The sequence below is a fragment of the Heterocephalus glaber genome, unplaced genomic scaffold (assembly GCF_053883595.1).
Source record: "Heterocephalus glaber isolate CG9 unplaced genomic scaffold, H.glaber_assembly_v1.0 deba00000470, whole genome shotgun sequence".
NCBI classification, from domain to species: domain Eukaryota; kingdom Metazoa; phylum Chordata; class Mammalia; order Rodentia; family Bathyergidae; genus Heterocephalus; species Heterocephalus glaber.
In genome coordinates, this window is record NW_028258145.1 from 17762324 (window position 1) to 17779173 (window position 16850).

Genomic DNA, 16850 nt, shown 5'->3' on the forward strand with positions numbered 1-16850 from the left:
GGAACAAACAATGACTTCCCTTGTTAACCTAAAAATGTCCAGGGGGAAGACAGGTTTTTGTTATTTATTTTATGCATAAAAGAGGGAAATGTAAATAAATAATATCAGATTCACACATGTGCAGAAAGAAGGCAGATTTAGTATGAAAGACACTTTGTTACGATAACAATGATCAAAAAGAAAATATGACAGCCGAAGTCCTTAGAAATATGAATTCTAGAAAGCTAGTCATCCAAAATTAAATTGGAGGTGGTAGCTCAGTGGGAGAGGGCTTGTCTGGCATAGGCAGAGTCCTGATTCAATCAACAGCACAGAAAAATTGTGTGTGTGTGCATGTGCATGTGCATGTGCATGTGCACAGTGTTGAAACTGAATTTTATAGGGGCTAGAGAGATCCTGAAAATCCAGGATCACTACAGCTGATAATGAGTTCACAAAGCCCACGCTATATGCCAGGTACTGTTCTGCGTGTGTTTGTGTGTGTGTGTGTGTGTGTGTGTGTGTGGTACTGGGGATTAAACTAAGGGTCTTTGCATTAGCTACATACCTGGCCCTTTTTTATTTTTTTAATTTTCAGATAGGCTCTCACTAACTCACTTAATTGCCCATCCTTCGCTCAAACTTGTAATCCTCGTGCCTCAACCTTCCAAGTGCCAGGATTACAGGAGTGTGCCACCGTACCCAGCAACATGTACAACTCTTTACAAGGATGAAGTAGGTCCTAGGAATATATCAAGATACAGCCTCAGCCTTGGTATTGAGTGAAAATGTGTTATTTACCTTCAATCTTTCCAAGACCTGAATAGAAGTGATCAATGAGCTGATGTGTTAAGGTGACAAACACATATAATTAATGTAACAACGTAAGAAATACAGAAATGAAGCACGCTTGGATTTGCTGTCATTATCTGAGCATACCCTTTCAAAAATAGATAGGCATCTTATACACAACTTGAGTGAAAATCCCCACATGAGCTTTACCTACTGAAATGCTATCAGTTGGTAGAAATATGCACAGAATTTTATTGAGAGAATAAAATATAAGCATAGAAGACACTAATTTTATATATAAAGCAATTATTGTGTATAATTATTAAATAGGGAGATTGATTTAACAGCATTACTAGTCTTAAGAGCACACTTTAAAAAGGACATAGCCTTCTAGAGTGAGTGCTTACAAATGTTTTTAAATTACCACTGCACATTATATTCTACTTCTCATCCCTACAGAGTTGTTTGGTGCCCTCATAACATTAAACAGAATAACATTTAGTGGCTACATATGCACCCTTAGCAGTACCACGGAGGTCCATAAATGACCTCTCCCATTAGAGTCAGAGTTCCTTCTAGAAACGGCTGGCTCCAGGTCCGGGACAGGAAGTGCACAAGATGCTCCTGGAACATCCTGCCATACCAGGACTGTGTCCAAAGGACTCAAGAGCCAATTTGAAGAGGCTCCAACTGGCAAAAGATGGTGCAATTTCAGTATCAATAAGGATAATTGCAAACAGACTGAAAGACATTAAGTAGTTTAAATCTATGATTTGATAATAATATAATAAATTTTAAAATTAAATTAAATTTGAGGAAAACTTCACTGGTCACCTTTACAGTGTGAAACTACCTGGAAACCAGTAAACAAAGGTAAAGAATCAAGTATTCAAGTTGATTTCCCTATATGATCCAAAGCAAGGTCTTAAACTTTTTCGGGTACAGAGCCAGGCTGTAAATTTTCCAGCCCTGTGGGCCACATATGGCCTCAATCTCAGTTACCCAACTGGACCCTTATAATGCAATGCAGGCCTAAATAAATGCAAATGAATGAGCATGGCTGTGTTCTAATAAAACTTTATTGACAAAAATGAATGGCAGGTTGGGTTTAGCCTGGAAACCTTAGTTTGCTGACCTTTAATCTAATATAACTAAAATAGTTGATGATTGTTAGTTTCACTTTTAAGAAGTATTATAGCTGGGCTGGGGATTTAGCTCCATGGCACCGCGCCTGCCTTACAAGTGCAAGGTCCTGAGTTTGATCCCCGGTACCAAAAAAAAAAGAAGTATTATAGCTGATGGATGAAGAAGGAATGATAGACTATTGCCATTTGGAAACTGCTCACAAAGTAAGGAGGTAGGAGTTGATCATCAGCGCCCAATACCAAAGACAGGCACCAAGACCTTAGTGTCTCCCGATGGAAGGACACTAGGTATAGGCAGTCTTGCAAACATAAGCTAAAGTGGGAGGGGAGGGAGGGGTCCCTGAAACTTGATCAAGAATAAATCCAAAAATTCTCAGGAAGTACAGGGGACGGCCAGGGATGTAGCTCAGTGGCACCATACCACCTGCCTGGCAAGCAAAAGATCCTGAGATCAATTCCGGGTACCGAAAACAAAAACAAAACAAAATAAAACAAAAAAGAACTGCAGGGGACAGATAAACATGTTAAAAGACATCATGGGGTTGCACTTCACAAAATCTAGATTCTGAGAAATCCCATGGGATTTATCGAGCTAAAACCCTAAACACCTAATTAGGAAGTTCTTTATACCCTAGGAAGAACAGAGTAGAATGTCAACTTTGCTATCTGAAAATTTCACAAGGAACACCCTCCAAATCATGTACTCCAATTTCTTGAAAACTCATCTTTGATCCAGACATAATTAAAACTTAAAAACTATAAACAAGCTATTTTTGTTTGTGTTTTTCCTCTGGTTTTTGCAGGACTGAAGCTCATACGCTGGGGGTTGCATGTAGTGGACAAGGGCTTTACCACTAAAATAGACCCCTAGCCCTGTTGTTTAATTATTAATTTATTTCAACGAGGGCTCCAAACTATCTTGTCCTTTCATCTTATTTAGTATTCACAAATATGTTGGCAACTTGAGAAATTACTGTTCCTGCACTATTATGACAAATTTCAAAAATCTGATTATCAGTTTGGCAGCCACCATAGTACTAATTGTTCCTGGCAAAAATTATCAAGGGCTCAAAAATTAGCGGGTTAAAGTTTGAGGAGAAATAGGATATTTACATAGTTTCAAAGTATCTGCCACAAGATACTTATTAATTACATAAAAAGAAAAAGTAACTTTCTTGGAGCAACGTGGTAGACATGATTTTAATCAAGTGATCAAAGTTTATATCAACTGCAGTGGGAGCGCACTGAGAATGCCACAAGCCCTGCCCACAATGTACAACTTGCAACTTCTTACAAGAAAATACCAGGGGGGGAAAAAGTCAAGTTCCTTCTACAAAATAATCTTTGTACTCTTGTAATCTTGAAGGGCTGAGATCATGAGTGACCATGAGTAACACAGAAAGATTCCAAAACTGTTCTAGATTGAAGGAGATTAGAGTCCTGATAATTAGGTGTAACGAGTGGCCCTGGTGCTGGGAATGGAATGCGGGGTTCATGCACATGCTAAGCATGAGCTCTACCACTGAGCCACACCCCCACCAGGTCCCCAGTTTTGTAAAAGTGTTTTCTGTCAAGATCTAAGTAAGGTCTGTACAAGAGGCAACAGTGCTGTCTCTGTGTTAATTTTATGATTCTGGTCCTTTTTGGTCCTTGTCTTAGAAGATACCCTGCCCCTTCCTTATCTTACTTGTTATTAACACAGATACATGCTAGGTGACAATAATCTAGCTATGTCAGAAATTATCCCTCTTAAGTAAAGAGCACAGTGTCTGCAGCTGACTTTAAGATGGCTCAGAAAAAAAATTACAGAAAGAAAGATAAAGAAAACATAGTATACGTTAATGTTTGGGAAACCCTTGGGGAAAGTATGGGGAATTCTTTATATTATTTTTCAATTTTTTCTATGTCTGAAATTATTTTAAATTTTAAAGTTAAAATGTACATACAATTTGTTATAGATTCATATAAAATCAATCCTAATTTATATAAAAGCATGTATACATATACACTCATCAACCTGTTGACAGTTATTTGATTAAAAAACACAGAAACTAGTACATGTAAGTCTGTTCAAAGGGGGTTGACAACCACATAAATTCCAAACCTACACTACATACTTAAGCTGATGTACCAAATACCTTTGTGTGTATGTGTGCGTGTGCGTGTGTGTGCGTGCATGTATTTTTTGAGATAGGGTCTCACTATGTAGCTCAGGCTCACCTTGAACTCACTTCAATCCTCCTGCCTGTATATAGTGCTGAGACTATAAACAGGAGGGCATCACACACCCAGCTAATGTACCAGATACTTTTAAGCATTTCTGGCTTCGCTCCTGACTATTTCATTTAATCATTTTCCATAAGCATACTTTAAAATACTATAAGAAATATCCACTTATTAAAATATTTGTTAAAATTCCTGATCACAAAACATCCTAATAATACTATAACAAAACTTAACTTTGTAATAATACTAATCTTGTAAAAATACAATGAATTATTTTGATAATATTTCTCATTCTTTTTTATATCCCAGAGACTCATTCTATGATGTTGATACTTCATTTTAGTTTGGTCAAATCCTGGTTCTAAAACTCAGTTGGTTTAAAGCTGACTGTGGTGGTGAAAACCTGTAATCTCAGCACTTGGGAGACCGAGTCAGGAGGAGCATGAGTTCAAGGCCAGTCTGGACAATAGAGCAAGACCCTGTTTTTTAAAAAAACAAGGAGGGGCCGGGGGTTTAGCTCAGTGGTTCTGGCCCCTGCCTCGAAAGCACAAGGTCCCAAATTCGATCCCCAGTACCAAAAAAAAAAACAACAAAAAACAAGGAAGCATGGGCCGGGGATAATTTAGCTCAGTGGTGCTGCTGCCTGCCTTGCAAGCAAAAGATCCTGAGTTTGATCCCCAGTACCAAAAAAGAAGGGGGAAAAAAAAAAGGACGATGAGGACAAGGAGGAGAAAGACAAAGTTCAGTCCCCAGTACCAAAAGAAAAAGAAGGAAAAAAAAAAACAAGGAGGACAATGAGGAGGAGGAGGAGGAAGATGAAGAGGAGGAGGAGGAGGAGGAGGAGGAGGAGGAGGAGGAGGAGGAGAGGGAAAAACACACACCTGTAATCCCAGAACTCTTGGAGGCTGAGGCAGAAGCATCAAGAGTTTGAGCGCCCCAAAGCCCTAAGGAAACAGGCAGCCCACCTATGTACACCTGCTCCTCCATCCCTTCCTTCCTCTCTTCAGGGCAGGGTCAAAGGTACTGCTTGATAAAGGCTCCATAGTCTCACCAGCTCAGCCTCGGCTCCACCCTTAGAATAGACTGGCAACACCCAGTAAAAGATGGTCCCACTCAAAAGCATCCTCCCTCCCTCCTCCTCTCTCTCTCCTTCCCTCCTTTTCTCTCTTTCTCTCTATCTCTATCTCTCTATCTCTCTCTCCCTGATAAACATCAGTGTCTCTTTCTGGTCAGCTTGGTTTTTTTTTTTTGGTGCAGGGGATTGAACTCAGGACCTTGAGTTTGCGAGGCAGGTGATGGAACCATTGAGCTAAATCCCCGGCTCCGCCCTTTTTTTTTTTTTTAGATAGAATCTTGCTTACTTGCCCAGGCTGACCTCAAACTTGTAATCCTCCTGTCTCAGCCTCCCTGGTAGCCACCTCACCAGGCTCCTGACAAGCATTTTATAATACAAACGGTTATGTTGTGTTCTAAAGTAGATGTGTTTTCATCTCACATACTCTAATATCTCTGCTACACCTCCCCTTTGTGCATCTCACCTAAGAAACAGTATCAAGAGGTAATGTAATTAATAAGTAATGATCATGTCAAATGTATGTATGTTCATGGTAATACTCATACCCATACAAGAAAGTGGGGCTGGTCAGGAGTGGGAAATAGCAAGACAAGTCAACAGAGGTCCCTTACATCACCTATGATGATGTTTAAGGAACTATGTTTACCACCTTGATAGGGTCCGAAGGAAAACACAAGGGAACTTGGGGGTGGGGGGGATACAACAGATTAGTAGGAGCTACAGCTCACAGACAAAGATTAAGATTGAATTTAACACAACTTTGAGGCCCTAAACTGAAGACAGCATGAGGGCCCTGACCCCACCCCAGGCACCAAAAAGGCCAGAAATGCCATAAAAGAGAACAAGGCAGAGGGATGTACTTATCTTCTACTTCTACACACACCTTTTCCCAAATGGCTCATCCCATTAACTTGGCTGTCGTGGAGCCAGACCCTCTTGACCCCCAAGGCTGGAATGCTGGCTCCACCACCTTCTGAGGAGGTATATCTGGGCCCCTGCTTCCTCTCAGTACCAGCTTCCTCAAGGATGAAGCTGGACTCTACACGAGATGCGAGATGCACAAGATGTCATCGTGGGGGCAGCTGTCACAGTGGGACAGAGCATCTGGAACACTTGAGCCTACAGGGCTGCTTTTCAGTGTTGATCTTTAAAATGCATAGTGTCGACATTCAACAAAGGAATCACAAGCCTCACACCCTGGTGGTAATCCCAGCCCCTGAAAGGCTGAGGCAGGAGGATCACAGTTTGAGGTCTACCTGGGCTACATAGTGAGTTCAAGGCCAGCTTGGACTACACAGTAAGACCTTGTCTCAAAACAAAACAAAACAAATCAAAACAAGTCACTTATCACACACCAGGTATTACACTGTAAATAAACAACCACTTTGCCATGCACTGTCTCCAGGCACCTGGGACCTCCCTGAATGACAGGGTAAAGCACCAGGGCGTACAGGTGACCCTCAGTCCTTCATCCTTCCTCCTGACCACTCTTGGGAAGGCACCAATGCCCTGAGCTTGTACCGCTCAGCTCTGGGGTGGACTGGATGGCCCCTTCCAGCTCAGAGGGCTATGGGGTAAGCAGGCAGGGTACCTGATAAGAATCTCACCCCAGAAGGTGTCTCACAAATCCAACTGATGTCAGCAACCCTGATGTATTCTTTAATGGAATATATGTACGGAAGGAATGTGGTCCCAAATATCAGAAATGACCACAGCTGACAAATCTGGACCTGTAAATTGATCTGATTTTCATACCATTCATTAGCACTTGCTTTGTTTTTCTTCCTCAATATCAGATCCATCTATTTCTTAATCATAGTTACCATCTCTCACATTTACACCTTTCTGGTTTTTCTACACATTCTCTATAGACACTCCTACAAATAATAGCACCATTTGCTTTATGAGGTCTAAGGTCTTCATCTCACTAAGATTTAATGCCTTGCCACACCCAGGCCCCAGCAGGCCTCAGTATCCAAGGGCCTCCCCAATTTCTAACAACCACACCCAAAGGCCCTCATATTAATCTTTCCACAGTGCTGTTATTTTCCAGGAAGAAACTACCTAGGAGATAATTTGGGAAGTAGAGGCAAAAATACTAAATTTCATGATTTTAATTTCTTTTGGGGGGTAGAAGAATAGGTTTTTTGAGTGAGTCAAGGTCTTGCTTATAATTCAGCTTGGCTTTGAACTCACTACGTAGCCCAGGCTGACCTCAAACTCATAGCAATCCTCCTGCCTCAGCCTCCTGAGTGCTGACATTACAGTTGTACACCACCATGCCTGGCCTCATGATTTTAATTTCAAGCCATCAAACACAAACAGGATGGGAATTCCAGAATAACTGTGTAAATGTTAAGGATTTATTTCATTAATAGCCAAATTACACTGTAGCAGACTTCCACAGATGATTGGGACTGATTGCCGATTTACACAGAGCTCAAAGAGAGCAACTAATTTAGCAAATATGTAGTGAAATGAACCATAAGGAAACAATATTTACACACTTGGTTTACCGGAGCTTGTTTTTGTTAACCAAGCTATGGTGTAATCCAAACTGCAGAGACAGCGAGCAAGTCAACTCCTCTGGCGTTCCTCATGCCGAGACACACTCATGTACTCTTCCACCCCTCACCGATTTCAACAAGGAAAACCAGTCTCCAACTCCCAAACAAGTCAAATGCTGTAGATAACCACTTTTTCCTTGGGAGGTGAAGCTCCTGGGGCAGTGGGCTGAAGGTTGCTAGGTGTCTACGCAGCGCAGCTCTGTTCAGGACAACTTCAACCATGGTCACTGACTCAGGCCTGCAGAGCGGGGACAAACCTACCACCCTCCACCCCAACTGACAGCTCACACCGGGTTCTCTGAACAGGGAAACAAAGGTCAGTGGCCCTGCTCCCAAGAGGAGGGACGGGAGCTATGGGGCCTGCGTGTAAAGCCACAGGGGAAAATGGGAAGATCTGGACTTCGGACCTGCAACCAAGTTCAAATCGTGGCACTCTCAATGACTAGGTATAGTGCAACCTTGTACAAGAAGACACTTGACCTCTACGAGTCTGTTTGCACAGCAGCACAATGGGAGTAACAAGTACCTACTGCCTACCTGGCCAGAAACTATGAAGAATGCTTAAGATTTTAGTAGTCATTGCTAAGTGGTTTCTAAATGGGAGAAGCCATTTATGCACCTCAACAAGGGCCAGAAAAGGGCTGAGGATGTATCTCAGGGGTAAAGTGCTATCCTAGCATGAATAAACTCCTGGGTTCTATCCCTAGTACTGCAGAACAAACAAAATAAACAAAATCAGAAAGCATAGCCATTTTATCAAATATCTGCAAGCATTCAAAAGTCTTTATTTTATTTTTTGTGGGGTTTTTTTGAGACAAGGTCTTACTTTGTGGTTCAGGCTGGCCTTGAACTCACTATGTGGCCCAGGCTGGGTCTGAACTCACAGTGATCCTCTTGCCTCAGCCTTCTGCTTGCTAGGATTATAGGTGTGCATCACCACACTCAGCCTGAATCAGCATTTTTTAGTTATCTGGGAGGTTGAATATAATTTCCAATATTTTATAGCCATTTATGAATTTATGAATTGTAGGTTTATGCTTATTTTCTACCATTAGGGACTTGCTCCTTCTCTTGAAAATCAATTTCTGAAAATGCTGCAACATTTTGAGAGCATGAGTGTGAATTCACTTCCTGGCCTGGGGACTCTAGGTAACTTGAATTATCACCCTTTTATGATTTTCACAAAAATTGTAAAACAGATCTTGTTTAAAAATACTTTTTATGATTTTATTTTCAAACTTCAAAGTGTACTGCTGAATTAAATGTGCATTTCCCACAAAAGTCTGTAGGTTATACCCACAATGACAAGGAAAGACTCAGATTTAGAATTTTGCTTTATAATCTTAAACATATCAACTGAGGTAAATCTGAGCATCTGGAGGTACTTTATGGATCTCAGAAAGAAACCAATGCCTGGGGTTGTTCCCTCAGCCACACATGCACCAGAGGAAAAGACCGAGTCCCCTTTACTTCCATCCTCATCTCCTCAGTCCCAAATGCCAAGGTTTTGAAAATTGCGGGTATTTCATTGTTCCCTAAACCTAATCCAGCTTGGGAGATGATAATACAAGATACAGGAGGGCCAGGGATTTAGCTCAGTGGTTTTGCCGCCTGTTGTGCAAGCACAAGGACCCGAGTTCGATCCCCGGTACCAAAAAAAAAATAGATTAGCCAAATTGGGGCAATTTTCTACGTGCACGCTCTTAAGTGACCAACCTTTCCCCGTCCCCAACTATTTATCCCATCCCAACATCTGTCCCCAACTGTAAACAAATTATATTTTGATCCTCACCTCTATCTCCCTTCCAAACCAGCAGCTCCAGATGTTAGAGGAAAGCATTTCCCAGGTGTCATATCTTTGAATCAATGCATAAACACTGCATTATTTAACAGATCTCTAAAAGGTCCCAACATCTCTGGCTTCATAATGAGGTAGACAGAAAGAGCTCTGGTTTCCCTACAGTCCACAAAATTTCAGGACCCCCCACCCCCAGCCAACCTGTGCTTGGTTTTACTAAGAATATCAAAAGGCCACCCATGCTGTTCTGTGCACACAGCCCTCAGCTTCCTCCAACCCACCTCTGCATTTGCCCTCAGCCTCCTCAACTCTCACTCATCTGTAACTTGGGAGAATATGTGAACTTCACCATCCTCCAGCAAGCAAGGAAGAAGCCTGCCTCCGGCCAGACAGGGGCATTTCCTCCAACCCCACCGAACTGCCCACCACACAAGTCCTCCATACTGGCGTCCTAAACGTGCTTTCTCCAGAGCCTGTGGGTCTTCCCTTCCCTCCGCTTCGCCACTGGTTGTCTAGAGCCTGGTCCTCAGCACCTTTCAGGTCACTGCAGATGATGAGAAATGTGGGAGGTGCCTTCCTCTCCCTTCCACTTCCATGATCTCATGCCGAGTCCCTGAGCTTCCCCTCCTTGCCAAGTAGTCCTATGCCCCTTCAGTGACTGCCTTCCCTGCTCTGAGCATCCCCTCCCTTCCCCCCTGGGAATCGTCCTGTCACCTTGGTTGTCATTATCCTTGACATTTTCTCCTTGAACTCAGTGTCCCCAGTGAGGTCACACAGTTCCCCAAATGAGAGGCTCTCACCAGCACTGGAGAGGCAAAGAAGGAAGCCAGGCTCCCACATGCAGAAGTTACCCTCCACGTCACCAGGCCCAGAGCCCATGTGTTAACTGTGGCACCCCCTACTTCCTGGCCAGGGTACCACACCTCCCTACCCCACACATGCAAGCAACTACCCTGCCTCTCCCATACAGACCTTCCTTTCTGCTCTGAAACTCAAGCCCTTCCCCACCCCAGTTCCAGCTTCTTTAAGTCTCCTCGATGTTCTAGCTCTTTCGAGGTTCTGCCCCTCCAATCTACCATTTTCTTTCTAAGCAGTGGTGCCACAGGTGGGAGTCACAACATTGCTTAGTACAACTCTGTGTGTGTGCATGCCTGCGTGTGTGCATGTGGGGTTGGGGCTAGAACCCAGGGCCCTGCCCATGTCAGGCAGGTTCTACACCACAGAGCTACAGCCCCAACCCTGGCCATAACTTGTGGTTCTCCACTGCCTCTTCAATAAGACCAGATTCTTTCCCTGGTGTCCAAGGCTTCCTATACCCTGGGCACTAATCCTTCCAGGCAAATGGAACAGAAAAAACTGCGTTAATCCAAATCTCTCTGAACCTTTCCTCCCTACTTGGCTGTGCTCTCCCTGTGCTGGCTACTATCTCAAGATGGGAATGAAGGAGGACTTCCGTCCTTTAAATACCTCTGTATTGTTTAACATTGTTTTTATAATTAAAAATTACTTTGAATTTTTTTAAAAAGTGACTTTCAAGGACTAGTTGAAAGCCACCTCCTGTACATGTTTCCTTGACCATCCTGGCTCAAACACATTTTTCCATACTTCTCCTTGTGCTAAAAATGTATGCTCAGAGTTAATTGCCTCTTAACACAGACTTCCTCTTACAGTGCTAATATTACTTCTTCCTAACTTAATTTCTACATCCTGTAGGACAAAGACTGAGTCTAATGCATCTTATCTCCCCTAACTCCTTAGTCACTGCCCATGACAGGCACTCAACAAACATAAGTCACCTTATCTTTAGGATGCAAATCTAAATTTTCCCAGGTTAGCAAACAAAAGTTGTCTTCTCATTGGAATGTAAGTAGGGCTTTCCCTTACAAAAGATTTTTCAGTGGATTAATCACTCAAATTCTTTTCTATTCTACAATTCATTTAGTAACACTGGTTGTCACTGTAAAGGCTGGAACACTCTTTGTTAAAGGTTAGGAGTGTGTGTGTGTGTGTGTGTGTGTGTGTGTACCAGCCTACCTACTCTAAAGAGGCCCTAGAATGAGATCAATTATGAATGAGACCAAACTATGAATGAGACCAAACTATAACTTTCCAAAATTATAACAAGTCAAGTCAGATAATCCCTACCAGATCCATTCTCCCAAAGGAAAAGGATTCTTTTGTTGTTGTTGTTTTTCAAGACAGGGTCTTGATATGCAGTTCAAGTTGGCCTTGAACTATGTAGTCCAGGCTGGACTCAAACTCCCAGCATTTCTCCTGCCTCAGCCTCCCAAGTGCTGAAATTACAAGCATGTGCCACCAAGCCCAGCTCTAAAGGAAAAGGATTGACAGGACTCAAGCCCCTCCATAAAATTTGAAACCAAATATCACCCTAGCAACCCAAGTGCCAGAACTTTAGCAACACAGGCAGAGCCCTCTTGAAAGCTCACTCCATGTGAAAAGTCCTCATTAAACTCAGAGTTATATTTAGGAAAAAATGAAACAGAAGTTATATTTAGATGAAATGGTTTAAAAGAATTTTACCAAAAGCAGCATGCATATACTGATTCTCTAAAAGAAAAGATCTTCCTTAGTTATTACATACAACCTCTGTGAATGGACACAAAGATTTCTGCTCATCTAGAAGAACAGGAATGCCCAGGGCATGGGCAAAACAATGCAGGAGAAATAGCAGGATACAAAGGACTTAAAAATGAGCAAATATTTAAAGAGCAGAGCAGTCCCATAGGGAGATCTGAGCTGAGATGGGTCTTGAGCAGCCTGCCAATTACTCCTAAACTTATGCACTGGACAGAAAAACCAGAGATACCCCTAGCAACTCTACCTAGATGCATACTGTTTCCAAATGTCATCAGCACTCACAGACTACATACACCATCACTTTGCAGCTAGCTTGCTAAACACACACAACATTTTCCTTCTGGCTCTTTTCAACCATTTTTGACATCTGTGTTCTAATGTACTGACTTTACAAAATTCTAGTGAAGAGCAAGGAGGCAGTTTTGTAAACCTGGGAAGTGTTTTCATGAATGACCCTATGCAGTGGGCGTGACTAGTGGAGACTGAGAAATGGTTGGTGGCAACTATTCCTCTCTTCACAGGCCACAAGGCTCTGGGCACAGAGGCTTGGAAGTCACCCCAGGCTGAGGGGCCCTCTTCCCTAAAGAGCCTCAGGAAGAGGCCACTTCCCAGCAGCCCTGCCAAGCCAGAGTGGAGGGCAAAGTGACAATGCCTGGAGAGAGGTGCCCCGGCTGCTGCACCGGCCATGCAGAGGCCTGCTGTGGCCTGCTGTTCCTAAGGTCCAGGGACACTCAGAAAACACTGCAATCTCAACTTCTGCTCCTGGTCTGGTATTTTCTGAAGATGTTAGAACAGCAGAGAACTGAGGTTACCCAATTTCATACCATTTAGAGGCCTTAAGGCACCAGTGCCTACAGTTGTAGTTTTGCAGGCTGGAGATGAAACAAAAGACCTAAGACACCAAATACAGAGAGCAGATCCTCTGTTGCAGGGACCTCTTGTCTCCAGGCCTCAGCTACCTCCCTCCCCTTTCCCCTTTCTACTTCTATCCTTTTACCAGGCTGGGAAACCAACAGAAGGCCACTGTCTGCTCTCCAGTAAAAATCACATTAATTACCTTGATCAAATCACCCAGAGGGAAATCACCATGTCAGCCCTGTAGTACAATCCAGTGCTTAAGCTCCTTGCTTTTTTCCTTGCTGGCCCAAAGATGGGCCATGTTAGAAGAAAACTTGCCCAGTACATGAAAGAACTTTGTAATGAACAAGGCAGGAATAACACAGCAATTAGCACATGAGAGGCACAGAAACAGTGGGGGAAGCCAGGTGTGGTGGCGCATGCCTGTGATCCCATCACTTGGGAGGCTGAGGCAGGAGGATCACTGAGAGAAAAAAAAGGCACTGGGGGAATTAAACTTACCCTGTAAGGTAACTCACTGGAGAGACAAGAGATGAGGTGGCATGCTGTCTCCAAGAAAGCATGTGTGTCAAGAGGGTGGAAAGGGGCCTGGTAACCTGGGCTAGCAAAAGCAATGGCTGTAAAGATGAGCAGGGGTTGAGAGAGGGAGAGAGCTCTAAAATGAGGCCCGGATTTAGTCACCAGGAATCCAAGTTCTTATGCAAAAGAACACCTAAGATGAAGGGAAGGACAGGAGGGAAGATACAAACAGAAAATTGGTCTCACTTGGCCTCTTGGTGGGAGGGCAACTTCTGAGAGATGGGTGTCAGTGTCCTGTTCAAGATGCAGAGCCCAGGAGGCTCGGAGAATCAAAAGGCCCTGAAGAATAATGGGTGCTGGAGGCGGCCTCTGCTTGAGGGAGAAACATCCCTCTCAGGGACATTTCTGGAGGCTTTAACCCCCCAGGACCTATCTCAGGGCTGACACACAGATGTGAGCGGTCTGGCCCCCTCTCCAGACAGCCTCACAGTAACAGGGAAAAGGGGACTTCAGTGACGTAACTCCCTCCCTCTCCTCAACCCAGCCAGGTACAGGAACGCCCCATCTTGCCTCCATCTGTGGGCGCAGGAGCAAAAGTGTCCATGGAGGGAGAATCGCCCAACTTTCACACACACCTTTTCCTTGAAAAACTAATGAGAAAAAGCAACAGCCACAGACCAATATTCAGCTTGCACCGCGGAACTGACAACACATTCAGGGCTTCTGAGATGCTCCAATCCATCAAGGCCAAGATGAGGGGTCTCCCTTCTCCCCTTCCCTCCATGCCTCACCCAGAGACGGCAGCGCCCTCAGAACTGGCTGTGGAGGACAAGGCCCTCTACCGACCGCCACACGATGACAGCAGGAACAGCCCATTCAGCACCTAGCTTTTTCTCTCCCTTGGTCATCGTCATTATTTGGGGTAACTTTAGCATCAAGTGAGCCTGCCGAGGGCTCCACTCCTGAGGGCCCAACACTTTCCGTCCCCCAATCGAGAACGAACTGGCCGTCATCGGGAAGATGATTTGGAAGCGAGAGGGCGCAGAAGGCAGCACCAAACCTGGCACCCAGTAGGCGCTCGCCCAAGCCCTGCCATCGGACCTGGCGCCTGGGCAGGGAGCCCGGCTTGGGACACACAAAGGCCTGGCCAGCCCGAGGCTGTACCCCTTGCTACGCGGGGGGCGGGAGCTTAGAGCTAGAGAGGGGGTGAAGGAATCCGCCCTCATTTGCACGTCGTCTGGGGCCCGGTCAATTTGCTTAATCACCGCTCTAAATGCCAGCGTGCAGTACACAATGTGCACCCATTAACAGGTTTAAAGTGTCCCAGCGCTCGCTTTAAATGAGAAAAGCCCGCAACAAAGGTGGGGGGGAAAGCCAAGTTCCTCAACTTGAAGAAAGCCTTGGGTAGCCCTCGAAATCTCCGAGTTTAAAATCCAGAGCTCCACGACAGAAAAGTTGAGGCCCCGGTGTGAGGAATGGGGGGTGGGAAGGGGCGTTAAGAATACCGGGTTTGTCAGGAACCAGCTCACAGCCGCCCAGTGAACCCGGGGAACTTGAGGGCGACCTCAACCCTGCTCCTCCGGGCTCCTACCCGGCTCCCAAGGAAAGCTGACCGATCTCTAAAAAGGACAGCGAGACCACCAAAGGGGGCACAAATCCAAGTTTTCACTTGGGGCAGACAGAGATTTGGAGGCTAAAGAAGATCCCCGAGCAGGACCCCAAAGCCTCTACCCGCAGAGGAGTTACAGAAACTTTGCTTTCATCCAGACGCTGGCCAGGGCAGCCTCACGCCCGGAGCCACGGAGCAGCTCCACCCCGCAAACAAGTTCGGCCCGGGATCGACGCGGCGGCCCCCTCCCCCACCCACGCAGAGCCGGGGGGCCCCCGGCCCGGCCCCAACCCCCTGCGCGGCGCGACTCGCTCACCGTGCGCGCTCCGCCCGGAGACAGGGGTCCGTTGGAGAGGTACGGGCTGCTCAGGTCCGGGATCATCAGGAAGGGGTACCCAGGGTAGGGGGGCCCCTTAAAGTACGCGCCGTCCTGGGGCCTTCTCACTGCAGACAAAACCGAGGCAGGGTGAGGCCCGGGCCCCCCGGACAGCGCCACGGCCAGGGGCTCCGGGCGGGGACCGGGCACCCGAGCGCCCAGAGCGCGCGCCCCGGGGCGGCTGCTGCAGAGAGGGTCAGAGCGGCGGCTCAGCCGCCGGGCCAGGGGAACTGCGCGCCGCGGGGCCCGGGAGAGGGACACGTACCTTCGGCAAAGTAGTCCCGTGGCTTCTGGAAGGCGTCCCGGGCAGGCTGCGGACGCCTCTCCGCCTGCAGAGGAGACACAAAGGGCAGGGCGGTGAGCAGGCGCGGGGCTGAGGTCCCCCGGGGCCGGCCGTGGGCGCCTCCTCACCTCCGAGTCCGAGCTGCTGCTCTGGTTCTCCGACTCGTTGACCAGGGACGACTTGACCTCGTCCAGGTCCCGCTGCGCCGAGGCGCTGTCGCTGCTTGGCTCCTGCTCCTCGCCCCCCTCGTCCTGGAAGGGGATCAGCTCGTCGTTCGCCCCGAGGTCGTCCCCTCCTCCGCCGGCCGCCCCGGCTCCCGAGCCTCCGCCGCCGCCCCCGCCGCCCCCGCCGCCCCCGCCGCCGCCGCCGAGCTGGGGCATGGTGGGGCCGCGGGCCGGGGCCGCCGCGTTCGGAGCCCCGCTTCGCCTGCGCCCGGCCCGGCCCGGCCCGGCGAGCCTCCCGCCCGCTCCGCTCGCCGCCGCCGCCGCCGCCGCCGAAGCCGCGACAAAGTTTGACAGGGCGTGGCCCCGCTGGGAGCGGGCCCGGCGCGGCGCGGCCCTGGCGGGGGAGGCTCGGCTCGGGCCCCTCCGGCAGCGCGGAGCCTAGGGCTCCCCAGCTCGCCGCCGCCGCAGCCTGCTCCGCCGGGGCGTCCCAGCGCCTGGCCCGCCGGGGAGGGGCGAGCGGGAAGGAGGGAGGGACCGCCCGGCCGGGCAGGGGGGCCGGAGGGAGGAGCCCCGGCTGCAAGCTGACACCCGCGCGCCCCGCGGAGTCCGGGGAGCCTCGCGCGCACACCCGCGCTCACGTTCACACTCTCGCCCTTCTCCATCGCACCTTCCGGGGGCTGCGCCTCCCCGCGGCGCGCGGCGCCCCCACCCCAGCCCGCCCGCCCGGGTCCCCTGCCCGCGCCTCACCCTCGCCTCTCGGTGCCCTCTCTGCGCCCTCCCGCGAGCCCCAGGAGTCTCGTCCGCGCCCCTCTGCATCCCCTAACTTTCTTCCAAACTACCCCGAACTCCGCGCCCGCTCGC

The 16850-nt window shown here is 47.4% G+C and overlaps 1 protein-coding gene across 1 annotated transcript in view; it reads right to left on the bottom strand.

Moving 5' to 3' along the window:
- Positions 1 to 16220, bottom strand: part of Tcf7l1 (transcription factor 7 like 1) — a 152610-nt gene extending 136390 nt beyond the window's left edge. The window contains exons 1-3 of the mRNA XM_021258238.2: positions 15954 to 16220; positions 15808 to 15871; positions 15483 to 15610 (exon numbers count right to left, since the gene is read on the bottom strand). Of these exons, the coding sequence (XP_021113897.2) occupies positions 15483 to 15610; positions 15808 to 15871; positions 15954 to 16205 (444 nt within the window). The 5' untranslated portion in view covers positions 16206 to 16220. The remainder of the gene's footprint in view (positions 1 to 15482; positions 15611 to 15807; positions 15872 to 15953) is intronic.
- Between the last annotated feature and the right edge of the window lie 630 nt (positions 16221 to 16850).